The 24,842-nt window shown below is 53.5% G+C and overlaps 1 protein-coding gene across 1 annotated transcript in view; it reads left to right on the top strand.

Annotated features, from left to right (window-relative positions):
• ENTPD2 (ectonucleoside triphosphate diphosphohydrolase 2) overlaps positions 1–24,842 on the top strand; it is a 47,968-nt gene that overhangs the window by 18,837 nt on the left and 4,289 nt on the right. Inside the window, exons 2-8 of the mRNA XM_048823008.2 lie at positions 8,779–8,896; positions 15,664–15,814; positions 17,222–17,381; positions 18,926–19,153; positions 20,269–20,538; positions 20,904–21,023; positions 23,166–23,300. Coding sequence (XP_048678965.2) covers positions 8,779–8,896; positions 15,664–15,814; positions 17,222–17,381; positions 18,926–19,153; positions 20,269–20,538; positions 20,904–21,023; positions 23,166–23,300 — 1,182 coding nt within the window. The remainder of the gene's footprint in view (positions 1–8,778; positions 8,897–15,663; positions 15,815–17,221; positions 17,382–18,925; positions 19,154–20,268; positions 20,539–20,903; positions 21,024–23,165; positions 23,301–24,842) is intronic.

Genomic DNA, 24,842 nt, shown 5'->3' with positions numbered 1-24,842 from the left:
TAAGTTTTTGCTGCATTTTGCTCCTGTTTTCCCAAGGAGGGGAGCATAGCTCAAGGCAGGGAGCTGGATTATGCTAGCTCACACATCATTAAACAATTATCTGTGTCACGACTGCAGAATCTTTGATTTAGGAGAAGGCAGTTGGGAGTCCGCTGACTAATCCTCTCATCCCCATCCTACCTAGTGAGTGTACCTGCATACAACTTCCTGAATCACTACTTAAAGCCACAATAACATTGTACCCTTTTGTAACACCTTTTAGCCAAGGAGCTAACAAAAGCACCGAACCTACAGTGAATGTACCCCCACCCCCATGTATGTTACCAGCCCTTAAGGGAACAACAGGGGAGGTCTCTCAGGTTAGAGCACCCTACCCTTATGTCTCCCTCCATATGCCTTGTAAAAATGGTAGCCTAGCAACTGAGTGGCTGCTCTCAGGGAAGCGTTTGTAGTGATTCCAGATCCAAGGGGGTCCAGTGGCTGGAAGTTCCACTGGACCACCTTGTTTTAAATGGATTGAGTCACACATGGGGTTGATGCTCTTCGTGAGTCCATCTGGTTTGTCCCAGTGGCGCCTCCTAGTTCTTGTGAGATGCTTGCAGGTCCCAGGCCCACAATCGCTTTGGACCCTCAGAATATCCCAGGGTTGGGTAAGAGCACAAAAGCCCCATGTGCAGTCATGGTGTTGCACAGCAACGGGCCAATGCCGCGCTGTGACCGGGGGCACTTTGTGGCCACACAAATAGGAGACATGGAAAAAACCTGACAACCCTGAGGTGGTTCTTGCATCAACAAAGCAGTGGAGCAGACCTTGCCAGCCCTGCTCCTTACACGAAAACGTCCTGTCCCAGGGGCATTGCCGGGGATGTGGGCCCCACGCATCACAGACTCGTAACAGGTCTCCTGTGAAGCCAATGGCCTGTGGGGGTGGGAGGAACCAGCTGGTTTTGACATATATATTTTGAAATCAGTTTCTCAATTGAGAGTAATTCTGGCAATGCAGAACACTGCGTTCATTGTCTGTAGTGGCACTCTCTGTGTTTACATCTGGGCCCATCAAGTGGTCACAGATGGCTTACTTCAGTCATTTGGCAACCTCGGAGTCCAAGTTCTCAGCACTTGTAACGCACAGTTCCCATTGTTCCAAGGGAGCAGGGCTTGTGGGGTTGATCCAAGACAGGGCATTCCCCATACTCTGCGTGGAGCACACACCCTTAAAGACCTGCCATGCTCTCCAACTCACCACCCAGCCTAGCTCTTAGTTAAATCAACCTTTAGCTGTGCGACTTGATGTCGTAAGGGGGAGACTTCCTGCTCAGCTTCCTGTGTCAGTGGAGATAAGGATGGCCTCATGGTGAAGCAATGGGTCTGGGTGTGGGGAGACCTGGGAGCTATTGTTGGCTCTGATGCTGAGTTACCCTGTGATCATGGGGAAGTCACTGCATCATTGTGCTTCAGTTTCCCCATCTGTAAAGTGGGGGTAATGTCACTTACCTCCCTCACCGGGGAGCTGTGAAATACAGTGAATGTTTGTAATGCGGTTGAGGCTCCTCAGAGGGCAGGTGGTGGAGAAGGGCAGCTGCTGCTGATTGCCAAAGGAGTCTGGCAGCCGGGTTTATCCCCTGTTAATTACATGTCTAGCACGCGCCTTCCAGGCAGAGGATTTTCCATGGTGGGACCCACTGGTCAGATTCAGGCAGTAACTTGCATGGAAACAACCGTAGCTTGGCAGCCTACCCAGCCCTCTCCATGACAGGAGTTCGTAGCCCTGTATCTCGCAGTGGTGATGCCCAGGAAAAGCACAGGCTGGGTGGGATGGGGTAACCCTGCTCTCTAAGGTGGCAGGACTGATTCAGGGCTGCAGAATTCCCTGCCCCGTTCCCATTGCAAGGGATCCAGGAAAGACAGTGGATGGGTATTTTTCTTGGGATGTGAGTGTCTGCTTCATAAAACGGGCAGTAACAGTGCTTCAAAGCTGCCCAGAGTCTGGATAACTGCAGATTGTGGGAGATCCCTGCAGTGCAGCATAGGGGGCCAGAATAACATGTCACACCTGGAGCCCAGCTTCCTTTCTAGTTACTGTGCAGGGAAGCAAACTGATTCAGGGCAGTTTGCTTTGGAAAGCGAGAGAGCTTTGTTCAAGACTGTGGTTCTCAACTAGGATACGTGTACCCCTGGGGGTACTCAGAGGTCTTCCAGGGGTACATCAACTCCTCTAGAGATTTGCCTAGTTTTACAATGGGCTACAGAAAAAGCACTAGCGAAGTCAGTACAAACTAAAATTTCACACAGACAATGACTTGTTTATACTGTGCTATAGACTATACGCTGAAAAGTAAGTACAATATTTATATTCCAGTTGATTTATTTTATAATTATAAGGTAAAAGTGAGACAGTTAGCCGTTATTCAGTAACAGTGGGCTGTGACACTTTTGTGTATTTTTATGTCTGATTTTGTAAGAAAGGAGTTTTTAAGTGAGGTGAAACTTGGGGATCCGCAAGCCAAATCAGACTCCTGAAAGGGTTACAGTTGTCTGGAAAGATTGAGAGCTGCTTGTCTAGCACATGTGTTTTCTATGTAACTTATTCAGGCTGTTTATCTCCGGGAGTGGGAAAGTTCTGCTGACAGGTTTGTGCTCCTGGGATGCTGTCCCCATATGTTTATTCTTTGTATTACTGTAGTGACCTATCAGGCCCAGCCATGGAGCAGGACCCCATTGTGCCGGACACTGTACAGACAGAACCAAAGGCAGAGGTGAAAGTAAGCCGGTATGCCCCGGTACAGTGTACTGGCAAGAGTCGGTGCGCCGTACCGGGGTGGATCAGCTTCTCCAGGAGCAATTTAAAGGGCCTGGGGCTCCCAGCAGTGGCTGGAGCCCCCAGCCCTTTAAATTGCTGCCAGAACCTCGCTGCCGGAGCCCTGGAGTAGCGGCGGCGGGGCTGGGGCGGCGATTTAAAGGGCCCGGGGCGGTAGCGGCAGCCGAGCCCTGGGCCCTTTAAACCGTCCCCGGAGGCCTGCCGCCACTTCCCCGGGGCTCCAGCAGGCTCCGGGGACGATTTAAAGGGCCCAGGGCGGTAGTGGCGGCCGGAGCCCTGGGCCCTTTAAACCGTCCCCAGAGGCCTGCCGCCACTTCCCCGGGGCTCCAGCAGGCTCCGGGGACGATTTAAAGGGCCCAGGGCGGTAGTGGCGGCCGGAGCCCTGGGCCCTTTAAACCGTCCCCAGAGGCCTGCCGCCACTTCCCCGGGGCTCCAGCAGGCTCCGGGGACGATTTAAAGGGCCCGGGGCGGTAGTGGCAGCCGGAGCCCAGTCCCCGGAGCGCTGCCGCCGGAGCCCTGGGGAAGCAGCGGCTGGGCTCCGGGGACGATATAAAGGGCCCAGGGCTCCGGCCGCCACTATCACTCAGGGCCCTTTAAACTGCTGCCAGAGCCCCCGGCTGCCGCTGTTACCCTGGGGAGGGGGAAGGAGGCGCTTGCCGGTACAGGGTGGGCCGGGGCTGGCTCTGACCTCCCCCAGCCCCATCCCTTCCGCCCGAGGCCCCGCCCCTTCCAGGGGCCAGAGCCGGCCCCAGCCCAGCCCCGTACTGGTAAGTCTCTAGACTTACTTTCACCCCTGACCAAAGGACAGTCCCTGTCCTAAGGAGCTTACAATCTAAGTATAAGACAAGAGACAACAGATGGATACAGACGGAAGGGGGAGTACAAAGAAATAATGAGACAATACTGGTAGCAGGTTGAGCTATAAACATTCCCTCTTGCACAACTGGGGCTAGTTCCTTCTTTGTGTCATACCACTATTTTACAACACATTTAGAACATGTTAATTTAAGAAAATATTTCCAGGTAGTGCCACTGTGATGAAACAATCTGACACCGTATCTTCGATCCATGAGCGGCCAATTCTCTCTGAATTTCTCCGGCATTTGTTACTTTCTGGTGTACTTAATCTCGGAACAACAGTGCCCTCTTCCCTAGCACTTAGCAGACTGGCTCCCTGGGCATATTTGATTAACTTAAGAACGGCCATACTGGGTCAGATCAATGCTCCATCTAGCCTAGTACCCTGTCTTTCGGCCAATGCCAAGTGCCCCAGAGGGAATGAACCAAACAGGTAACCATCAAGTGATCCATCCTCTATTGCCCATTGCCAGCTTCTGGCAAACAGAGGCTAGGGACACCTCTACCCATCCTGGCTAATAGCCACTGATGGACCTATCCTCTATGAACTTATCTAGTTCTTTTTTGAACCCTATTATAGTCTTGGCCTTCACAACATCCTCTGGCAAAGAGTTCCACAGGTTGACTCTGCGTTGAGTAAAGAAATACTTCCTTTTGTTTGTTTTAAACCTGCTGCCTATTAATTTCATTGGGTGACCCCTAGTTCTTGTGTTATGAGGAGCAAATAACACTCCCTTATTTACTTTCTCCGCACCTGTCATGATTTTATACACCTCTATCATATCCTCCCTGAGTCATCTCTTTTCCAAGCTGAAAAGTCCCAGTCTTATTAATCTCTCCTCATATGGAAGCCGTTCCATACCCCTGATCGTTTTTGTTGCCCTTTTCTGAACCTTTTCCAATTCCAATGTATCTTTTTTGAGGCAGGATGACCAGATCTGCACACAGGATTCAAGACGTGGGCGTACCAGATGTGGTCTCCCCATCTCAAAAAAGATATATTGGAATTGGAAACAGCTTGTTTTACAGAGCCCAGCACTGCGATACGCTCCAGTGAACAAGCCTGCACTGGCTGGGGTTAGGCCATCATCCATGTCTACCCATCAGCTCTGGGGTTACTTGCTCTGGCAATGGGTGTATTATACCAGGGAGGTTAGGAAAGTACTGGGAGCTAATGTTGCCTCATAGTTGGAGCACCAGCTGGGGATTTCAAACATGGGTTCTGTTCCTGGCTCTGTCATTGGCCAGCTGGATGACATTGGGCAGGTCACTTCACCTATCCCGTGCCTCAGTTTCCCCTCTGTACCATGGGGATTATGACACTGCTCTCCTGAGTATAGGAGCTTTGAGATCTATTGGTGAAAAACGCTGTTGAAGAGCTGGGTACTAGAGTGGGGCCCTTCCCTTGGAGAATGGGGGAAGGGCGGGTGTTGGCATAAATTCGGGCCCCATCCTGGCATAGGGGACGCCGCGTTAGCCAGAAGGCTGCTTGGCCATGGTTCCTCCCAGCTCGTGCTGTGCAGCCCAGCCCAGCCACTTATCTCTGTCTTAGCCAGCATTTTCTAGCCTAGGGCCTTACCCAGGAGCGGGGTTCCCTTTGGCCTGGGGGGATAAAGGCAGGGATTCCATTGGCAGAGCCTGTGCAAGGACCCATCTGTGTGTGGGGGGAGGGGTAACGAGGGTTCCCAGGTGGGGGTGTGGGGCTTCCTTGTGGATTGGGGGGGTGAGGATAGTGGTGAAGGATAAGGCCACTAAGCTGCTTCCCTATCTCCCCTCTCCTCCAAAGGTCCCTGCAGCAAAGTTCTGCCTGCTTTCATTTACCGCATCTGTCTCCTCCAGGCCCTGGGCTCTCTCCTGGCCCCTCTCTTCCCCACCCTCACAGGCAGAGCCCAGCACCGCAGCTGTTTCTAAAACTCGAGCTCGGGCCCATCCAGAAAAACACGTCTGAGGCTACTACAAACTCGGCATAGGCAAGGCCGTCAGCATCCGAGCTGGAGACGCAATCCCGGCTCCGAGGGCCCAGGCACTTTCGTGTTGCCCTGCTGGTCTTTTCTCCCCTCTTGCCCTGGCCCGAGGGAGAGGAACAGACAGGGCCCTGTCTCTCCCTCGCGGCCGCTTGCTTTGTCCATATGTGTCAGGCAGAGCAGGGGTAACTGCAGTGACAGAAGAGCAGCTGGGGTTTCACGTGTCTTGGTGCCTAGATGGCCCGGTGATGAAAGTACTAGGTGGGCAGCGTGCTCAGACTGCAGCAGGAGGAGGAGCGGGAGGTGGGAAGAATCAGCCAGGGAATGGGGGGAGAAAATAAAACTGGAGAAACTAACTATAGCTCTCCCGCTAGCTCTGGCTGGAGCCTGGGTGCTCAGTGCAGGGGACCGTGCCTGCGCTGGAGAGCACACATCAAAGGAGAGACAGAGCAAAGACTCTGGTCTCCCCATAGAGACGTGGGGCCCCAGTGTGAATTCCCCAGGACCCCAACGAGACGGTAAAATTTACCCCTGCACAGAGGGCTAGCCTGAGGCCACTTCCCTACAGTAAACCCTTTAATTACCTGCTAGAAAGGATGGCAAACACGCAGTTTAGGGCTCGTCTACATGGGGACATCCAGAAAAATTAATCCAAATTAACTAAAGTGTGAATTTAAAGTGGATTGGTTAAACTGCATTAAGTGCCTGTGTGGACCTTCTGATTCAGAATTAAAGTGGCCTTAATTCAGCTTAGTTTAATTCACTTTGGAAGTGAATTAAGCTAAACTGAATTAAGTCAACTTTAATTCTGAATCAGAGCATCCACATAGGGGCTTGCTGCAGTTTAGCCAATCCACTTTAAATTCACACTTTAGTTAATTTGGATTAATTTTTCTGGATGTCCCCATGTAGACAAACCCATGTTTAAACCAATGGCCTTAAACAATGCTTAGGCCTCTTATTGGCCTGATGCACAGGGTAAATTCCACCTGTGGTGTTTTAACAGTAAATATGCTCAGAATAAAGTTACTTGGTTGATCAGGGTCGGATACTTATACACGGTTCACCTCTTGAAAGCTAATTCCTAATCGACTGGGCCTAAACCACAATAAGCCTGGTTTAAACCAAAATCGGGGTGTCCACACAGCCTTCTTCAGTCGTTAAAAATCACAATTCAATCAGTGCAACTTTCCAGTGTACACAAGCCCAGAGCAGTTTGGTTTTGCACAGGGTTTGGTGGTTTGGTGGCAGGATTTTCGAGCTTGAAGAAAAGCCCAAAGCATAAATTTGACAGAGATGAAATTCAGCCCCATTCTGCGGAGGTGGGTGAGCAGAGCAGTGCACTGGGGATGCCCCGGAACAACAGAAAGCTGAATCTGCTCTGGCTTTCTTTTTTGGGTGCCGTGGAAATCTTGTCTGAGAGGAAAGAGGTGGATCTATTTATAGAAGAATGGCAAATCCATTCATGGGCAAAGAATTAATTAGTGAACTCTCAGTCCTTCTTTGGAGCCAGAGCTGCAGTCCCCACACGGGTCTCTCTTGATCCTTGCAGATGGGAAGCAAGCAGCTCGCCTTGCCTAGAGGAGGGAGGGAGCCCTTTGTAATAAGTAATGAATGGCAAAAGCAAGGCGATTAACCAGGCAGTTTCACTTCCCTGTAATTCCCTGCTAGGAAGGACATCAAACAGGGTGTGTCTGTCTCAGTGGTAGGGAGAGAAAAGTAAAGGGAAAGAACTCAAAAAGAAGGTTAATGCTGAGAACTGTACAGGAATTAGGGAAGGATGGGGCTACCATCCAGCTGGGATTAGGAGGGGCCAAACCAATGATCAGAATCCAGATACTTAGAATCATAGAATATCAGGGTTGGAAGGGACCTCAGGAGGTCATCTAGTCCAACCCCCTGCTCAAAGCAGGACCAATCCCCAATTAAATCATCCCAGCCAGGGCTTTGTCAAGCCTGACCTTAAAAACTTCTAAGGAAGGAGATTCTACCACCTCCCTAGGTAACACATTCCAGTGTTTCACCACCCTCCTAGTGAAAAAGTTTTTCCTAATATCCAACCTAAACCTCCCCCACTGCAACTTGAGACCATTACTCCTTGTCCTGTCCTCTTCTACCACTGAGAATAGTCTAGAACCATCCTCTCTGGAACCACCTCTCAGGTAGTTGAAAGCAGCTATCAAATCCCCCCTCATTCTTCTCTTCTGCAGGCTAAACAATCCCAGCTCCCTCAGCCTCTCCTCATAACTCATGTGTTCCAGACCCCTAATCATTTTTGTTGCCCTTCGCTGGACTCTCTCCAATTTATCCACATCCTTCTTGTAGTGCGGGGCCCAAAATGGACACAGTACTCCAGATGAGGCCTCACCAATGTCGAATAGAGGGGAACGATCACGTCCCTCGATCTGCTGGCTATGCCCCTACTTATACATCCCAAAATGCCATTGGCCTTCTTGGCAACAAGGGCACACTGTTGACTCACTTGCCTGTGCCCTTATCCTGGGGTCTCACTGGGACTTCATTCTAGGGAATCTTACTTCCCATCCATGCTCCCTCTGCTTCTGATGCACCGGGGTTAGCACCACTGGGAGCCCTAATGTAGGCAAGGCTCTGGCAGCTTCCTGTGTTGTCATCACCCTGTCAATGAACCTGCTCAGTCAAGGCACTGACTGGCCCCATATGCGCCCCCTCCGCCCCCCCGGTTCAGTCAGTGGCAGAGTCCGGAACTCCCGGCCCATACGCTCCATTTGGACCATGATGCCTCAAGCCGAATCTCCAGCCAATCGGCTGCGGTTAGGCAATGTGCAGGGTCCCCAGAAGAGCTTGTGTCAGTGCACGGTGGGTGCAGAGCTCGTCTGCCTCTGGCCCCACTGTGCTCAGCTTGTCTTTCTGCCGGAAGATGCTCATTGCGTTTCGTGCCCGGGGTGATTCTTGGAAGGGAAATGGCCTTGCAGTCTCTGGCCAATAGGAAACGCAAAGCAGGGCTTCTAGTCTTCCGAATTTCCCTCTAAATGGCTGCACATCAGGCCCTTTGGGAGCATCTTGTGGGACTCGACGGTAGCAGAATTCACGTGCTGCTGCTCCGCACCGGCCTCGGTTCCAGCCTGAGCCTTTCCCCCTCTCTCCCTGTGCACGCAGTATGGAATCGTTCTGGACGCCGGCTCCTCCCACACTGCCATGTTCGTCTACAAGTGGCCTGCGGACAAAGAGAATGACACGGGGATTGTCAGCCAGCACAGCATGTGCGACGTGGAAGGTAGGAGTCAATTAATTGCTTGTGCTACGTCACCTGGCTCTGTAGTGGGCGCTGTCTGGGTACTGTTGGCGACTTCAGACTGGCTGGGCTGGGCCTGCTTCTTGTCTGGCTTACATCAGTGTAACTCCATTGACTTCAGTGCCGTTGCTCCTAATTCTACCCCATGGTGAGAGAAGAATCAGGCTAGTGACTTTTACAAGCCTTGTAATTCACAGTGCCTTCCCTGCCAAACTATAGGTTATTAGGGTTGCCAGGTGCCCGGTTTTGAACCAGAACACCCGGTTGAAAAGAGACCCTGGCAGCTCTGGTCAGCACACCCGACCGAGCCACTAAAAGTCCGGTTGGCCACAGCGGGGTTAAGGCAGACTCCATACGCGGGGTTAAGGCAGACTCCATACGCGGGGTTAAGGCAGACTCCATACGCGGCTCCGTGCGGCTCCCAGGAAGCGGCCGGCATGTCGGCTCCAAGGTGGGGGGGTGGCCAGTGGAGCTCCATGCGCTACCCCCACCGGCAGGCGCCACCCCGAGCGCCGGCTCCGCAGCACCCATTGACCAGGAACGCCATGGCCAATGGGAGCTGCAGAGCCAGTGCTTGGAGCTGTGCCTGCAGGTGGGGCAGCACACACAGCCCCCCTGGCCACCCCTCCACCTAGGAGCCGGACATGCTACCACTTCCCAGGAGCCATGCAGACTTCCTCTGTCCCCAAGAAATGCGGGGGCAGCACTGGTGTAGCTGCTATTTAAGGGGCCACCTGAGGTCAGCACCTCAGTCCCGGAGCCCCCGCGAACCACAGCAGCCAGAGCTGCCTGGAGCCCGTACCCCAAACCCCGTCCTGCACACATTCCATCTCCCACATTCAAACTGTTGCAGCTCCTGGCCTTCTCTTGATGCCTGCTTGTGCCTTGCAGAGAAATTGAGCGAGGGTAGGGGAGAGCAAGCAATCAAGGGAGTGGGGATGGAGTGAGCAGAGGTCAGGGCCTCGGGGCAGGGGCGGGGAAAGGGTGTTGGGTTTTCCGCAATTAGAAAGTTGGCAACCCTAAAGGATTATTGTGATGAAGAATTAGAGCTGGTGGAATAACCCAACATCCCCAGGGAGTGGGACTGAGTCTGTTTTACTGAAGTGTCTGTGTTGTGCCATGGTTTTCATCTCTACCTTATAAGGTCAAATTCTGGATTTAGTAGATGTGGGCTCCATTGATTTCAATGGGGTTACACCGCTTGGGCCACCAGCAAATTGGATGCAGAGCTTACTTGGCCACTACCTTGTGCCATTGCTTATAGCAGTGCAGAGTGGTAACAGATCAAAAATGACAGCCACAAATGACCACACAAGGTGCAAGACAGAAGAGAATTGGGCCCAGAATTGTACTAGATACACTGGCTGTTATGGAACTATTTGATTTGTTACCCCACCTGGACATAAGGGAGGTGAGAGCAGCGTTCTGGAGAGTGGTTTTAGAGTAGCAGCCATGTTAGTCTGTATCAGCAAAAACCACGAGGAGTCCTTGTGGCACCTTAGAGACTAACAAATTTATTTGGGCGTAAGCTTTCATGGGCTAAAACCCACTTCATCAGGTGCATGGAGTGAAAGATACAGTAGCAGGTATATTTATACATAGTACATGAAAAGATGGGAGTTGCCTTACCAGGTGGGGGAGTCAGTCTAACAAGACAATTTATCAGTACAATACCAAGGGAGGAAAAATCACTTTTGTAGTGGTAAAGAAGGTGGTCCATTTCAAACAGTTGACAAGAAGGTGTGAGTAACAGTAGTGGGAAATTAGTATGGTAAAATTAGGTTTTGTAATGACTTATCCACTCCCAGTCTTTAGTCAGGCCTAATTTGATGGTGTCCAGTTTGCAAATTAATTCCAGTTCTGCAGTTTCATGTTGGAGTCTGTTTTTGAAGTTTTTTTGTTGAAGAATTGCCACTTTTAAGTCTGTTATTGAGTGACCAGGGAGGTTGAAGTGTTCTCCTACTGGTTTTTGAATGTTGTAATTCCTGATGTCAGATTTGTGTCCATTTATTCTTTTGCGTAGAGACTGTCCAGTTTGGCCAATGTACATGGCAGAGGGGCACTGCTGGCACATGATGGCATATATCACATTGGTAGATGTGCATGTGAATGAGCCCCTGATGGTGTGGCTGATGTGGTTAGGTCCTATGATGGTGTCCCTTGAATAGATATGTGGACAGAGTTGGCAATGGGGTTTGTTGCAGGGTTTGGTTCCTGGGTTAGTGTTTTTGTTGTGTGGTGTGTAGTTGCTGGTGAGTATTTGTTTCAAGTTGGGGGGTTGTCTGTAAGCGAGGACTGGCCTGTCTCCCAAGGTCTGTGAGAGTAAGGGATCGTCCTTCAGGATAGGTTGTAGATCTTTGATGATGTGCTGGAGAGGTTTTAGTTGGGGACTGTAGGTGACGGCTAGTGGCGTTCTGTTACTTTATTTGTTGGGCTTGTCTTGTAGTAGGTGACTTCTGGGTACCCTTCTGGATCTGTCAATCTGTTTCTTAACTTCACCAGGTGGGTTTTGTACTTTTAATAACGCTTGATAGAGATCCTGTAGGTGTTTTCTCTGTCTGAGGCATTAGAGCAAATGCAGTTGTCTTAGAGCTCGGCTGTGGACAGTGGTAGATGTGGTCTGGATGAAAGCTGGAGGCATGTAGGTAAGTATAGCGGACAGTAGGTTTCTGGTATAGGGTGGTGTTTATGTGACCATTGCTTATTAGCACTGTAGTGTCTAGGAAGTGGATCTCTTGTGTGGACTGGTCCAGGCTGAGGTTGATGGTGCGGTTGAAATTGTTGAAATCCTGGTGGAATTCCTCAAGGGCCTCCTTCCCATGGGTCCAGATGATGAAGATGTCATCAATGTAACGCAAGTAGAGGAGGGGCGTTAGGAGACTAGAGCTGAGGAAGCGTTGTTCTAAGTCAGCCATAAAAATGTTGGCATACTGTTTTGGAGATTGAGGATTTAGGGTGTGGGCTGAGCAGTCCTAACGGCCGAATCTTTGATACAGCCAAAGCCTGGGCAGAAGATTTGAGCTGAGCTTCGTTATGTTGTTGCTAATTTCCTGGAGTTTGGCTTTCATTAACCAAGACGGGATTTTAGAACACACTGTGGATGGTCTTGGTTTTAAAACAGAATGATAAAGGTACCTGCTCCCAGGGCTGTGTATACGAATGGGGTATACAGGGTTCACCAGCACTCATTTGGGATGATCCACATAATTCACTCAAGTCTCTGCCATTTGTGAGTCATACAGCAATCCTGGACCCATCCTGTGTAAGTCTTTATGCCAGGCTGCCTTGTGTGCCCTAGCCAAACAGCACCACGCTCCTCGGGTGTTTGTGGCTCTCCCAGACGTGCACGCACCGGCAGAAGCACATGCCCCATCGCACGCTAATGCTGATGCCAGACATTTGGCCCCTCAAACCTTTTCCCCTCCCACTCTGCATTTGAGGAGTGGACCTCAGAACTGCAACGATCATCTCTGAGCCTCACCCATACCACAGCCAAAATCCAGCCTGCATCATTTCCATGCCCATCATCCCAGGATAAGGTTGAAAATATCCCCCACCCCCTCTCTGCGTGGCACTCTGTCCCCTCTAGTAGTGACTGGGCCACATACAGAGATTCATGAGCCTGCAACAGGGCGGTCTGCAGAGCTGGGTCTCTTAGCTCTGGCAGTAGGGCCATGGTTTTAGATCACGAGGTCCCAGGTTCGATTCCCCACACTGTCAACAACCTCCCCTCCCTCCCGGGTCATAGAATCATAGAATATAAGGGTTGGAAGGGACCCCAGAAGGTCATCTAGTCCAACCCCCTGCTCGAAGCAGGACCAATTCCCAGTTAAATCATCCCAGCCAGGGCTTTGTCAAGCCTGACCTTAAAAACCTCTAAGGAAGGAGATTCTACCACCTCCCTAGGTAACGCATTCCAGTGTTTCACCACCCTCTTAGTGAAAAAGTTTTTCCTAATATCCAATCTAAACCTCCCCCACTGCAGCTTGAGACCATTACTCCTCGTTCTGTCATCTGCTACCATTGAGAACAGTCTAGAGCCATCCTCTTTGGAACCCCCTTTCAGGTAGTTGAAAGCAGCTATCAAATCCCCCCTCATTCTTCTCTTCTGCAGGCTAAACAATCCCAGCTCCCTCAGCCTCTCCTCATAACTCATGTGTTCCAGACCCCTAATCATTTTTGTTGCCCTTCGCTGGACTCTCTCCAATTTATCCACATCCTTCTTGAAGTGTGGGGCCCAAAACTGGACACAGTACTCCAGATGAGGCCTCACCAATGTCGAATAGAGGGGAACGATCACGTCCCTCGATCTGCTCACTATGCCCCTACTTATACATCCCAAAATGCCATTGGCCTTCGTGGCAACAAGGGCACACTGCTGACTCATATCCAGCTTCTCTTCCACTGTCACCCCTAGGTCCTTTTCCGCAGAACTGCTGCCTAGCCATTCGGTCCCTAGTCTGTAGCTGTGCATTGGGTTCTTCCGTCCTAAGTGCAGGACCCTGCACTTATCCTTATTGAACCTCATCAGATTTCTTTTGGCCCAATCCTCCAATTTGTCTAGGTCCTTCTGTATCCTATCCCTCCCCTCCAGCGTATCTACCACTCCTCCCAGTTTAGTATCATCCGCAAATTTGCTGAGAGTGCAATCCACACCATCCTCCAGATCATTTATGAAGATATTGAACAAAACCGGCCCCAGGACTGACCCTTGGGGCACTCCACTTGATACCGGCTGCCAACTAGACATGGAGCCATTGATAACTACCCGTTGAGCCCGACAATCTAGCCAGCTTTCTATCCACCTTATAGTGCATTCTTCCAGCCCATACTTCCTTAACTTGCTGACAAGAATACTGTGGGAGACCGTGTCAAAAGCTTTGCTAAAGTCAAGAAACAATACATCCACTGCTTTCCCTTCATCCACAGAACCAGTAATCTCATCATAAAAGGCGATTAGATTAGTCAGGCATGACCTTCCCTTGGTGAATCCATGCTGGCTGTTCCTGATCACTTTCCTCTCATGCAAGTGCTTCAGGATTGATTCTTTGAGGACCTGCTCCATGGGTCGTGTCATTACAAACATGCTGCAGTAGCTCTGTGTACTTCAGGCTTGTCAGCTGTGCTTGGAAAGGATGGGTCCCTCCCCTCAGCTCCCCTTGTGAATGTCGGGACATGGGCCTGGAACATGGCAAACAATTCGGTCAAGTCCTCTCGTCCGTACACCTTCTCTTGGCACTGAGCTGCTGGCAGGGGCTGGGTTGCCCATGCTTTATTAAACCAGGCATTGAACTCAGCCACTCCATCCCCTGCAGCCTGTTCCCGGAGCTCAGCTGAGAGAGAGGCTAGCGTGTGTGTCTGGGGAGCGGGGAGGCAGGTGTGACACCTCTTGTCCAGCACATCTGGGAATCCCAGGGTCAGAATGGCCTGGAGTCCTGTCTGCACTGGACTGTCTAAGTGAGTCTGTAACCACGCGGTGATCCAGCTGCCTGTAGTCCCTGTGTACTCTGCATGGGCCATGTGGTCCAAACCTGCAGCCGGATGGAGCTTTGATCTGGCCAGGATGGAGGCTGGCACCATTCCCGTCCTGTCCCCGATTAAACTCACAGCTTCCGTACTGCGTAGCTGGGCCTCCTAACCGGGCCTGTGTTACCCAGTCAGCTGGGCCTTCTTTCTCCCAGCCCTCTGTGCAGTAGGATGACCCAGGGTGCATCGCTCCAGGGGCTGCCACTGTGCTTATAACATAGGTGGAGCTGTAGGAGGGACGCTGCTGTATACGGTGCATTTTATCCTATGGCTCCGCTCATGCCAGCCAGAGATCCTCTCCCAGAATCCTCGGGGTGACAGCCACCTTTAAGCATGGTCATTGCTAGCATGGGGCTGAATCCTGCCATGCCACGTGGGACAAACCCGTGAGCTCTGACTGCCTGGCCTAGGGTTGAACTCCTGGGAACGAGAGGGAGGGTGGCTCCCCTTGCCATCTGCCCGAGCCGGGGTTCCCCTGGTTCAGCCTGGCTTTCAGCTGGCGGGGGATTTTGTGTTGGCTGGAGAGCAGAAGTGGCTGTATTGTTTGGACGTTGGAATGGCTAATCCCAGCCCTTGTTATATGTGCCTGGGCGTGACACGATGGGCACAAAATAACCCGACTGAAGTAGAGGATTGTGCCGACTCACCCACAAGCCTGGGTGTGTTTTCCCTTCCCACCTTCTCAGCTGTGTGTGTACAGCTGCAAAAACCCAGCCAAGGCTCCACCACGCCGGCCCTTTGACCAGTCTGGAGAGAACGGAGCTGCCTTACAGTGAGGAAAGCCCCGTGGTCCCCTCCCTAAAAGGAGCTGGCACAGGCTTGGGAAGAGGGCACAACCCCCCCACCCCACCCCGGCTGCCCCTACTGAAGAAAGAGAACAAATGGGATTGGCTGGAGTATGCAAGCCAAGACCACCCATGCTGCGTGCTGTGTTTGCATAAGGCCCATGGTGGGCTCCCCATCCTGGGGGACATCTTTTGCTCCCCCGCACCATCCCTGCAGGAGGGTTTGGGTCACAGCTGTCGTGCGGGTGGAGGCTAGGGGCGCCTCTTGGGGTGCGCCTCTGCTGGGGCAGCTGGCCGGTTAGAGCCACAGTCGCTCTCCATCCCCGCACTCCCTTCCTGGCCCGGCAGTTGCTGATGCTCAGCACAGCTCCCCAGTTCCTCAGCATGCCCCTGGACCAAGCGGCCAGAGACCAGTGCCCGTTTTCATCTCGCCTGCAGGTGGTGGGATTTCCAGCTATGCCGAGGACCCCCCGGCCGCCGGCAAGAGCCTCAAACAATGTCTCGACCAGGCTGTGAGCGACATCCCCAGGGAAAGGCATCCACTCACCCCCCTCTACCTGGGGGCCACCGCGGGCATGAGGCTGCTGAAGTGAGCTTTTGCTGTCGTCTGCTGTCGAACCCCCTCCCTCTTGCCAGGGCCCGAGCCAGGCCAGGGCTCTGGTCTTTAAAGGGGATGTGCTTGGGTTAAACTCTTCCACCACCCATCTGTGCAGCCCTGTTGCCTGGAGAGGCGCGGCTGAGCACGGGAACATGTGAATTGTCACCCTTGGTCCATCTGGCTCAGCGCCTTGTCTCCAACCGCCCGAGCCCATCAGCTTCCTGAGAGGGGGCAGGGAGCCCCCCAGTGGACATTAATGGAATAACTGGCCCATAGGAGAAGTTTCTTCCTGACCCGGGAAGTTACAGGTTGGACCTGCCCTGGTGCAGGAGGGTTTATCATCCCTATAAAAATGTTTTGCTCCAAATATGTCCCTGGGTTTTCTCCTCCATAAAGGTGTGATCCTTTTTCAAATCCTGCAAAGTGCATGTTCTACGTTATTGCAAATGGACCCCAGAGGGGTTAGATCTGTTGCTCTATTGCCTGGAAAGGGTGGTGTGGAGAATAGGCTAGACCAGCACAGGGTCCTCCACCTCTCCTTTTCTGTAAGGGGAAGCTGGGTGGAGTTAGAAGTTCTCCCCTTCCTCATGAGTCCCGCAGCCCTACCTGGGCCCCTGGGTCACCTTGTCCAATGCAGGATAAATATCCTGCATTAGATCTGCACGGATGGGGGAGCCACATGTCCCCACCCAAGCAAGAAGCCCATCTAACCATGGCTCACAGGAAGGAAGGAATGAACCTTCTCTGGCCAATGCAGGCTTATGAATCAACGCTTCTCCCCACCCTGCCCTAACGCAGCAAGGGCGTTGCCCAGTCAGCAATAGTGGAGGTAAGCGTAGAATGCCTGCCAGACGAGCAATGGCAAGACCCTGGCTGGTGCCTGTCTGTAATGCCGGCAGGAGGGAATGACGGCCAAGGCAAGCACTAGTCCGGCTGAGGGGTTCACTCAGTCTTCCATGCTGTACTGGGGAGAAGAAACTGAACTGAGATTTTGTGGCTCGGGTCCCGCGTGGAAACGTAGAGACCCTCCAGGTCTGTGACTAGTTCAGCCCTGTGCAGCGTGACAGCTCCAGGTCCGGGCACTATTTAAGTCCCACCTAAGCCCCGTGCAGTGGCCGGTTTCACTGTTGAAGGGGGCTCGGGCAGCCTTTCTCCTGGATTGCTGAAGCGATGCTTGCTTGGTCCCTCGTATGCCATAGCTGTGGCATGCATTAGAATAACCACTGCCTTTCATTGCCCTCTGAGGGAGGGAGGTTGCAGAGCTGTCTCCCTTTGCCCCACGTTCCACGGCCCTGACGGTGCTGGGTGGTTTGGGGAGTTGCTCACGGTTTGATCCCCTTGGTGCAGACATTTGCTTCTTTTCTCTCACAGTGAAGCATTGCTTTGTGTCTCCTGTAGCCTCACCAACTCGACGGCCTCAGACAGCATCCTCAGCGCAGTGACCTCAACGCTGAAGTCGTACCCCTTTGACTTTCGGGGGGCAAAAATTCTGTCGGGTGAAGACGAGGGGTTGTTTGGCTGGGTCACAGCTAACTATCTCCTGGAGAACTTCATCAAGGTATGCCCAGCAGGACTGGCTTCCTAGGACGGTCCCTTCCAGTGCCCATCGAGACATGGACTCACCCCATCATTCGCCTGCAAGCCTGTCTACTCCACACAGGTAGCTGGCATAGCGGGGAAGAGAAAAAGCCCATTTCTCCATGGCTGCCTCATTACCTAGGACCTAGGTTTTCCTCTTTAAAAACAGCTACCTTGTCCCTTGCATAGGCAGAGTGCTGCTGAGAGACTTCCGCTTTGTGGAGACCACTGGGCCAGAGATGTGAATTCACCCCCTCCTCCTGTATTCACTGCACTGAGGTGGGAATGCCAAAGCCCTGTTGAGACCACTTGAAAGGCTAGTGCTATTAAGCAGAGGGTCTGACACATGCTTGTGGTCTGGACCCTTTTTAATGCTGCCTCTTGGAGGTGGGGACACCAATGCTGGCCCTTCTCCGTAGAGCATCAGGAGAGCTGCATGTTAGAAGCCTCTGCAAGTGCCAGGTGTTATTAATGTTAGCGGCCAATGGCAGCTGTTGTTCAGACGCGCAAACAAGTTGAATGACTCTACGTGTCGGTCAGATACCACGGTGATGGGCAACCCTCTAAAAACCTAGCTAGGGACGCTGTGGCGCATGGCCTGGGTTTGCTGTATAGAAGTAGCAAATAGCCCAGGTCTCTAGCCAGCCTCGAGGAGAACAGTGGGACCTGATCCTTGCAGTGAACATGAAGGGGCTGGATTTTCCTTCCACCTTCCCGGCATTGGTCTCATTCAGTTCCCAGCAGCGACTGATTCTCTCCAGTGCCCATGGGAATCTGGAGGCTGCTTTTAACATAGCCCCTGGTGGATCTGCTCACGGAACGTCCATCTTGAACTGGGTAGAAATGCAGAGGTCTCCCTCACCAGTTCAGCAAGGAAAACTGGGATCAGCTTCATGCCCGGAGACTGCTCCATCCATTCTGGAGCTGCAGTTAGGGAGCGGGGGAGTACCCAGCACGTGCTGTTGGCTCAGCCATGGAGGTGCAGTGGAGACAGAGGGTAGGAACCTGCTGGGATCAAACTGTCCCCCTGCTGCATGCATGCAGCTCCTGCTGCCTTCAACGGGAGCCGACCATGCGCGACTGAGAGGCCTGCAGTGACATGTACGCAGCTACTGGGACTTGCAGAATGCCTTGCCTGGCCCCAGCCTTAGGCAGAATGACCTCTTGGGGTTCTTGTGTCTAAAGGAAGCTACTGACCATGAGCCAGCCCCTCTTCCTTCTCCAGCAGGGACCCTCCTCTGCAAGCTATTGCGCCCCATGGCAGCAGGGTGCTGAGCCCCCTCACCCCAAGAGAGGTCAGTGAGTGTGGACGGTGCTCACACCTTGCTCGACTGTGCCCTACCAGTTTGCGGCTGGCAGGAGCGCTGCCAGCCGGTGCAGGATCGGGCCCTGCGTGGATCGTTGTGCTCCTTTAGCACCGGCATCTTGTTCTGAAGCCAGCCAAGAGCGGACGGGCATCCTGCATGGTCTGAGCCACGCAATTAACCATCTCTGTGACTTTGCTTCCGTCCCCCTTCCCCACAGTACGGCTGGATCGGGCAGTGGTTCCGGCCAAAGAGACCCACATTGGGGGCCATGGACTTGGGGGGAGCCTCTACCCAGATCACCTTTGAAACCCAGAAGCGGATCGAGGACCCCCAGAGCGGGGTGACGCTGCGGCTCTACGGACAGACGTACAGGGTGTACACCCACAGCTTCCTGTGCTACGGCAGGGACCAGATCCTCAGGAGGATGTTCTCCAAGGTCATGAAGGTACAGAGGCCTGGCTCTGCCCCAGCGGGCTCTCCTCAATGGCCTGCAGGGCGAGCTCCCAGCATTCATCCCCGCTCCCTCCTCAACCACCAGCCCCCCACGCCATGTTCCCACCCAGGCTGCTACACACAGGGCTCCGGGTTCAGGTCACCAGGTGCTTTGCAAAGAGCAGGGAGGGTGCTTGCCCCGCTCTGGAGCATGTTCTGCTCCTCTCCCCCCGATCCCCACGTCCCCACAACCTGGAGCAGCAGTAGTGAACGGCAGCTCGTTAGCGGGGAGCCAAGGCTCAGCCTGTTACAACCCATGCTGAGGGGCCTAGAATTCCCGACGGAGCAGGGAGGGCTCAGCCGGGTGCCCCCTATGGGCGCTACAGCAGCATAGCTAGGGTGCCCGAGTGCAGACGCACACGACAGCGACCAGAAGGGCTTTTCCCCTCGCCATGGGAGCGCCACCCCCCTGAGCGATAGGAAATGCTCACGGCTCTGTTATCGCCCTCCCAAGGATGGAGGCTGAGCTCCCTTCACGGGGTTTGAACCTGGGGGCTGAGCTCCCTTCACGGGGTTTGAACCCGGGGGCTTCGAAAGTCTGGGAATTTCAAACATGCTCTGCAGCCTCCCCCATGCGACTGGTGCTGATGCAGAGCCGGGCACGGTGCACATCACGCACGTTAGTTCAACTCCTTTGGTGCTCTGGAAGGGACCCCTGAGGAAAGCCAGGTCTCCTCCCCGCTGCTCTTTGTTGCCGGCATAGGCTGTGCCAGTTAGGAGTTACTCATCTTCCGGGGCTGAGCTGCCACCTCCCTGCCTTCAGAGACAGCCATGGACACATAGGGTTGGACACTATCTTGTCAGAGCACCATCACTACTGAAACCTTGCAGCCCCTGTGAGGGCGGATCCCCCTGTTTTACGGCTGGGGAAACTGAGGCATGCAGCAGGGACATGATTGGCTCACCGTGATGCACGGTGGATCAGGGGCAGAACTGGGGGGCAGTGTTTCTGAATGCCAGTCCTTGACTCCACCCACTACACCGCACTGCCTGGCCCTAGACCGCCTCATGGCTGTGGTAGCTGCAGACAAAGACAGGCTTGGGTGGTACCTTTTCTTTGCCCAACAGGCTGGCGGCTACAAAACAAATGTGTCCAACCCCTGCTGGCCCAAAGGCTATCAAAGGAACTTCCCGCTCCAAGACGTCTACAACTCTCCCTGCACGGCAGCTGAGAAGCCTGACAGCTACGATCCCCAACGTACCATCGGCATGGACGGATCCGGGGACGCGGCCCAGTGCCGCCTGCACGTGGACAGTCTCTTCAATTTCACCAGCTGCGGCTTCTCCAGCTGCTCCTTCGACGGGGTTTTCCAGCCCGACCTCTCGGGAAACTTCATTGTAAGTGTCCCGAGGTTGCAGGTCTAGTGGGCAGCCGGCAGCCTCTGACTGTTGGTGCTGCCTCCAGGGTATTGTGCATGGGGCAGTCCAGAGTCTCCTACTGAATGCTATGGGAGCCCCTTCTATCCTGCAGCTGGAGAATTAGGCTCCAGGTGCAAGGAGGTTGCTGGAATGGGAATGGGGCCTTGGGTATGCTCAGCGCAGTGGTTAGCAGCAAGAGCGCTGCCCCCTGCGGGTGAGATGAATATACCCCAAACTCTGCTCCCACATTGAATCAACAAGCCCGGCCTTTGTGTCTGAGCAGGGAAATTGAGGGCTGTGCTAGTGAGCTTCTGCTTTCTCACCTCCTCTCTCCCTGGCATCAGGCCTTCTCTGCCTTCTTCTACACGGTGGATTTTATCCAGACAGTGATGAAGAGACGCGTGGCCTCGCCAGATGATCTTAACGCTGCTGCCGAAGCCATCTGCAGTGCCAGCTGGACCGAGGTGAGTGCCCTGGCAGCAGAGGGCTAGTCTAATGGGTGTCAGACGATCTAGGAGGCCAGCCTGGATTTCCGTGCCCTATAGGCCTGCAGCCAAAATAGCATGGGCTGTGGATCCTGTTATATGTCACAAGCTCCAGGACTGGGCTAGCATGTCTCCAACCCCTTGGTATTGCAGTAGGGCTGCCAACATTGTATTTCAAAAATATAGGACAGATCTCAGATGTCCTCAGTCTCGACTTGAACCTCTGGGGGCAATTCCCTTCCATCCCCACCATGCCCCACAGACTGGCTCCCCAGTGGCCAGCTCCATCCCCTGCCTGTTGGGGTTCACCTGAAGTGGTGGGCCAGGGACCAGCGGCAGCATGGCATGGGTGGACGTGGGCAGCTGGCTGGTGGCTGAGCAGAGAGGCAGCAGGTCCAGATTGCACTGCTCTGCCTCCTTCCCCTGCCACACTGTGGCCAGGCTGGCTCGGTGCCTCGTCCTCAACTGGCAGGCCAAGGTCAGATGGGGGAGGAGACCATGTGTCCCTTCACCCCCACTCAGATGCCTCCACTCCTCCCATCCCCGTGTGTCCATCCACCCCCACTCAGCCACCCCCACTCCTCCCATCCCCATTTGTCCTTGCACCCCCACTACCCGCTGTCCCCACTAGGGTTGCCAACCCTCCCAATTTCACCGGGAGTCTCCTGGAATCAGGCCCTATCTCCCAGAGGCTACTGATGCCAAACTGGGAGATTTTAGATGCTAAAAGTCCGGAGGCGCAGCAGGGCTAAGGCAGACCAATGGGAGCTGCAGAAACAGAGCCTGCAGGCAGGGACAGCACATGGAAACCCCCTGCCTCCTCCAGGGGCCACAGGGACATGCGCCGACTCCACAGCTCTCATTGGCCAGGGAACTGTGGCCAATGGAGCTGCTGGGGTGGTGCCTGTGGGCTGGGGCAGCACGTGGAGACCCCTGGCCCTGCCGCCTAGTAGCCGCTGCTAGACAGATGTGCCTGTCACTTTCAGGAGCTGCCCAAGGTAAGTGCCACCCCCCTCACCTCAACCCCCTGCCCCAGCCTACGTCCCGCACCCAAAATCCCTCCCAGAGCCTGACCCCTCACCCCCTCCTACACCCAAACTCCCTCCCAGAGCCCACACCCCCTCCTGCACCTCAACTCCCTCCCTCAGGCTCAGCCCAGAGCCCCTTCCCACACTCCAAACCCCTCAGCTCCACACCTCAAGCCCAGATCCTGCACCCCGTCCCGCTCTCCAACCCCCTGCCCCAGCCTGGTGAAAATGAGTGAGGGTGGGGGAGAGCGAGGGAGTGGGGGGTGGGGCCTCAGAGAAGGGGTGGGGCAGGGGTATGGCCATGGGGAAGGGGTGGGGCAATGGTGTTTGGGTTTGTGCGATTAGGCAGTTGGCAACCCTAGTCCCCATGTGGCCCTGCACCCCCACTCAACTCCAGGCTCAGTTTTGTCACCCACCAACTCCTGTGTCCCTGCCCGAGTCTGTCCCCCCGACTAGCCCTTATGAACCCATGTGCATGACCCCCCCCCAGCACCCCTGTGTGCCCTGCTCTGTCCATCCGTCCGCCCCCCCAACACACACACACACACATCCTGTGCCTCCTAACTGGCCTCATGGGCAGGGTGCTGTGAGGAAAGCAGCCTCTGACCCCTCCATCTCCGCAGCTGTCTGCTCTGGCCCATGAGCCCGCTGCCCTGAGTAATGGGCTCAAGTTGCAGTGTGGGAGGCTTAGGTTGGACGTTAGGAAAACCTTTTTCACTAGGAGGGTGGTGAAGCACTGGAATGGATTACCTAGGGAGGTGGTAGAATCTCCTTCCTTAGAGGTTTTTAAGGTCAGGCTTGACAGAGCCCTGGCTGGGATGATTTATTTGGGGATTGGTCCTGCTTTGAGCAGGGGGTGGGACTAGATGACCTCCTGAGGTCCCTTCCAACCCTGATATTCTACAATTCGATGATTCTAGGAGGCCACAGCCGCCCCTGGTGGAAGAAGGTTGTAATTGCAGCTTCCCTGCGCCTCCCCATCCCAGATCCCCCTCCCTGTGAAGGGTCTATAACTGATTCTGATGGGCCAGAGCAGGGAGGACTCATCTCTTTTCTTTCTGTCCCCTCTTTCTTCCCCGTCCATGGTGGCCAGCTGTGGCTAAAAGCCCCAAAGCAGGAGAAGTGGTTGCCGGATTACTGCACGGTTGCCAACTTTGTTTATCTGCTGATCACCAAGGCCTACCACTTTGATGAGAGCTCTTTCCCCAACATCGCCTTCCAGAAAAAGGTTGGTATTTGGCCCAGATGGGGTCCCGCCATTAGCCAGGCTCTGCCATGCAGCAGCTGTCTGTCTCTCTCATTGTTTGCCAACATATGACATGGGGAAGCCCTAGTCTGATGGGTTTTGCCAGGATCCCTGCAGGAAATGAGCTTGAGTGAAGGCTTTTCGCAGGGACAGGGATCCTGACGGGTGCCCAGGTCGGACAGTTGCTTTTAGTTGAAATGGATGTTACTTCTGTGAGATAGAGAAGATGCCTCAGAGGAGGAGAAATGGCCAATGGGACATTGTGGATGGTTCTCGGAAAACTTCCGTTCAGTGCACAGCAGCAGAAAGGCTGATGGAACGTTCGGGACTGTTAGGAAAGGGATAGAAAATAAGGCAGTAAATATCACAATGCCACGTTATAAAACCATGAATACTGTGTGCAGTTCTGGTCGCCCCATCTCAAAAAGGACATAGTGGAACTGGAAAAGGTTCGGAGAAGGGCAAAAAAGATAATCGGAGGTATGGAACAGCTTCCGTCTGAAGAGAGATTAAAAGGATTAGTGCTGTTCATTTTTGAAAAGAGATGACTAAGGCGGGATAAGATAGAGGTCATGAATGGTGAGAAGAAAATGAATAGAGAAGTGTTATTTACCTTTTTCCACAATACAAAAACCGGGGTCGCCAGATGAAATTAACAGACAACAGGTTTAATACAAACAAGAGGAAGGACTTTATCACACAACACACTGTTAACCTGTGGAACTCACTGCCAGGGGATGTTGTGATGGTCAAATGTATAACTGGGTTCCAAAAAGAACTAGATAAGTTCACGGAGGATAGGTCCATCAATGGCTAATAGCCAAGATGGTCAGGGATATAGCCCCATGCTTAGGGTGACCCTAACCTCTGACTGCCAGAAGCTGGGGCTAGGTAACAGGAGTGGATCTCTCCAGAATTGCTCTGTTCTGTACACTCCCCCTGAAGCTCTGTGACTGGCCACTGTTGGAGACAGGACACTGGGCTAGATGGACCATGGTCTGATCCAGTAGGGCTGTTCTTATGTTCTTAAACACCTCTTTAGCCTTGGGCGGGGAACAGGCCACATCGTGCTGAACTTCATGCGGCCTTTTCCCAGGGAGAAAATAACTCCTGACTACGGAGGATGTAAACTCAGCCCAGATTTCGATATCAGTTACTCTAGTGTAAAGCAGGATTGGCTCTACTGAGATCAGTGGAGTTACACTGGATTTACTCTGGTGTAAAAAAGATCAGGATCTGGCCTGCTGAGCCCAGTTCCTCTGTAAACAGACCACAGGGACGAAGAAAACAGGCAGCACTGCATAGGGAGCAGGGCAGAAGGAGGAGCCCTGCCCAGGAGCAGCACCAGCAGCTCTGTTCCACGCGCTCCCCTTATTCCTCAGGCGCCGCCAGGATGGCAGTAGCTGAGCGCTGGGCTGTGCACTGGCCTCTAGACCTGCTCCGTTCGGTTGCCTAAAGGCAGCAGGGTCCTGGGAATGGAGCAAAGGACGGGGACGCCTGGGTTCTATTCACCTCACTGGCTTG

Source organism: Caretta caretta, chromosome 16 (assembly GCF_965140235.1).
Source record: "Caretta caretta isolate rCarCar2 chromosome 16, rCarCar1.hap1, whole genome shotgun sequence".
In the NCBI taxonomy this organism is placed as follows: domain Eukaryota; kingdom Metazoa; phylum Chordata; order Testudines; family Cheloniidae; genus Caretta; species Caretta caretta.
This window is presented reverse-complemented; position numbering and strand designations above follow the sequence as displayed.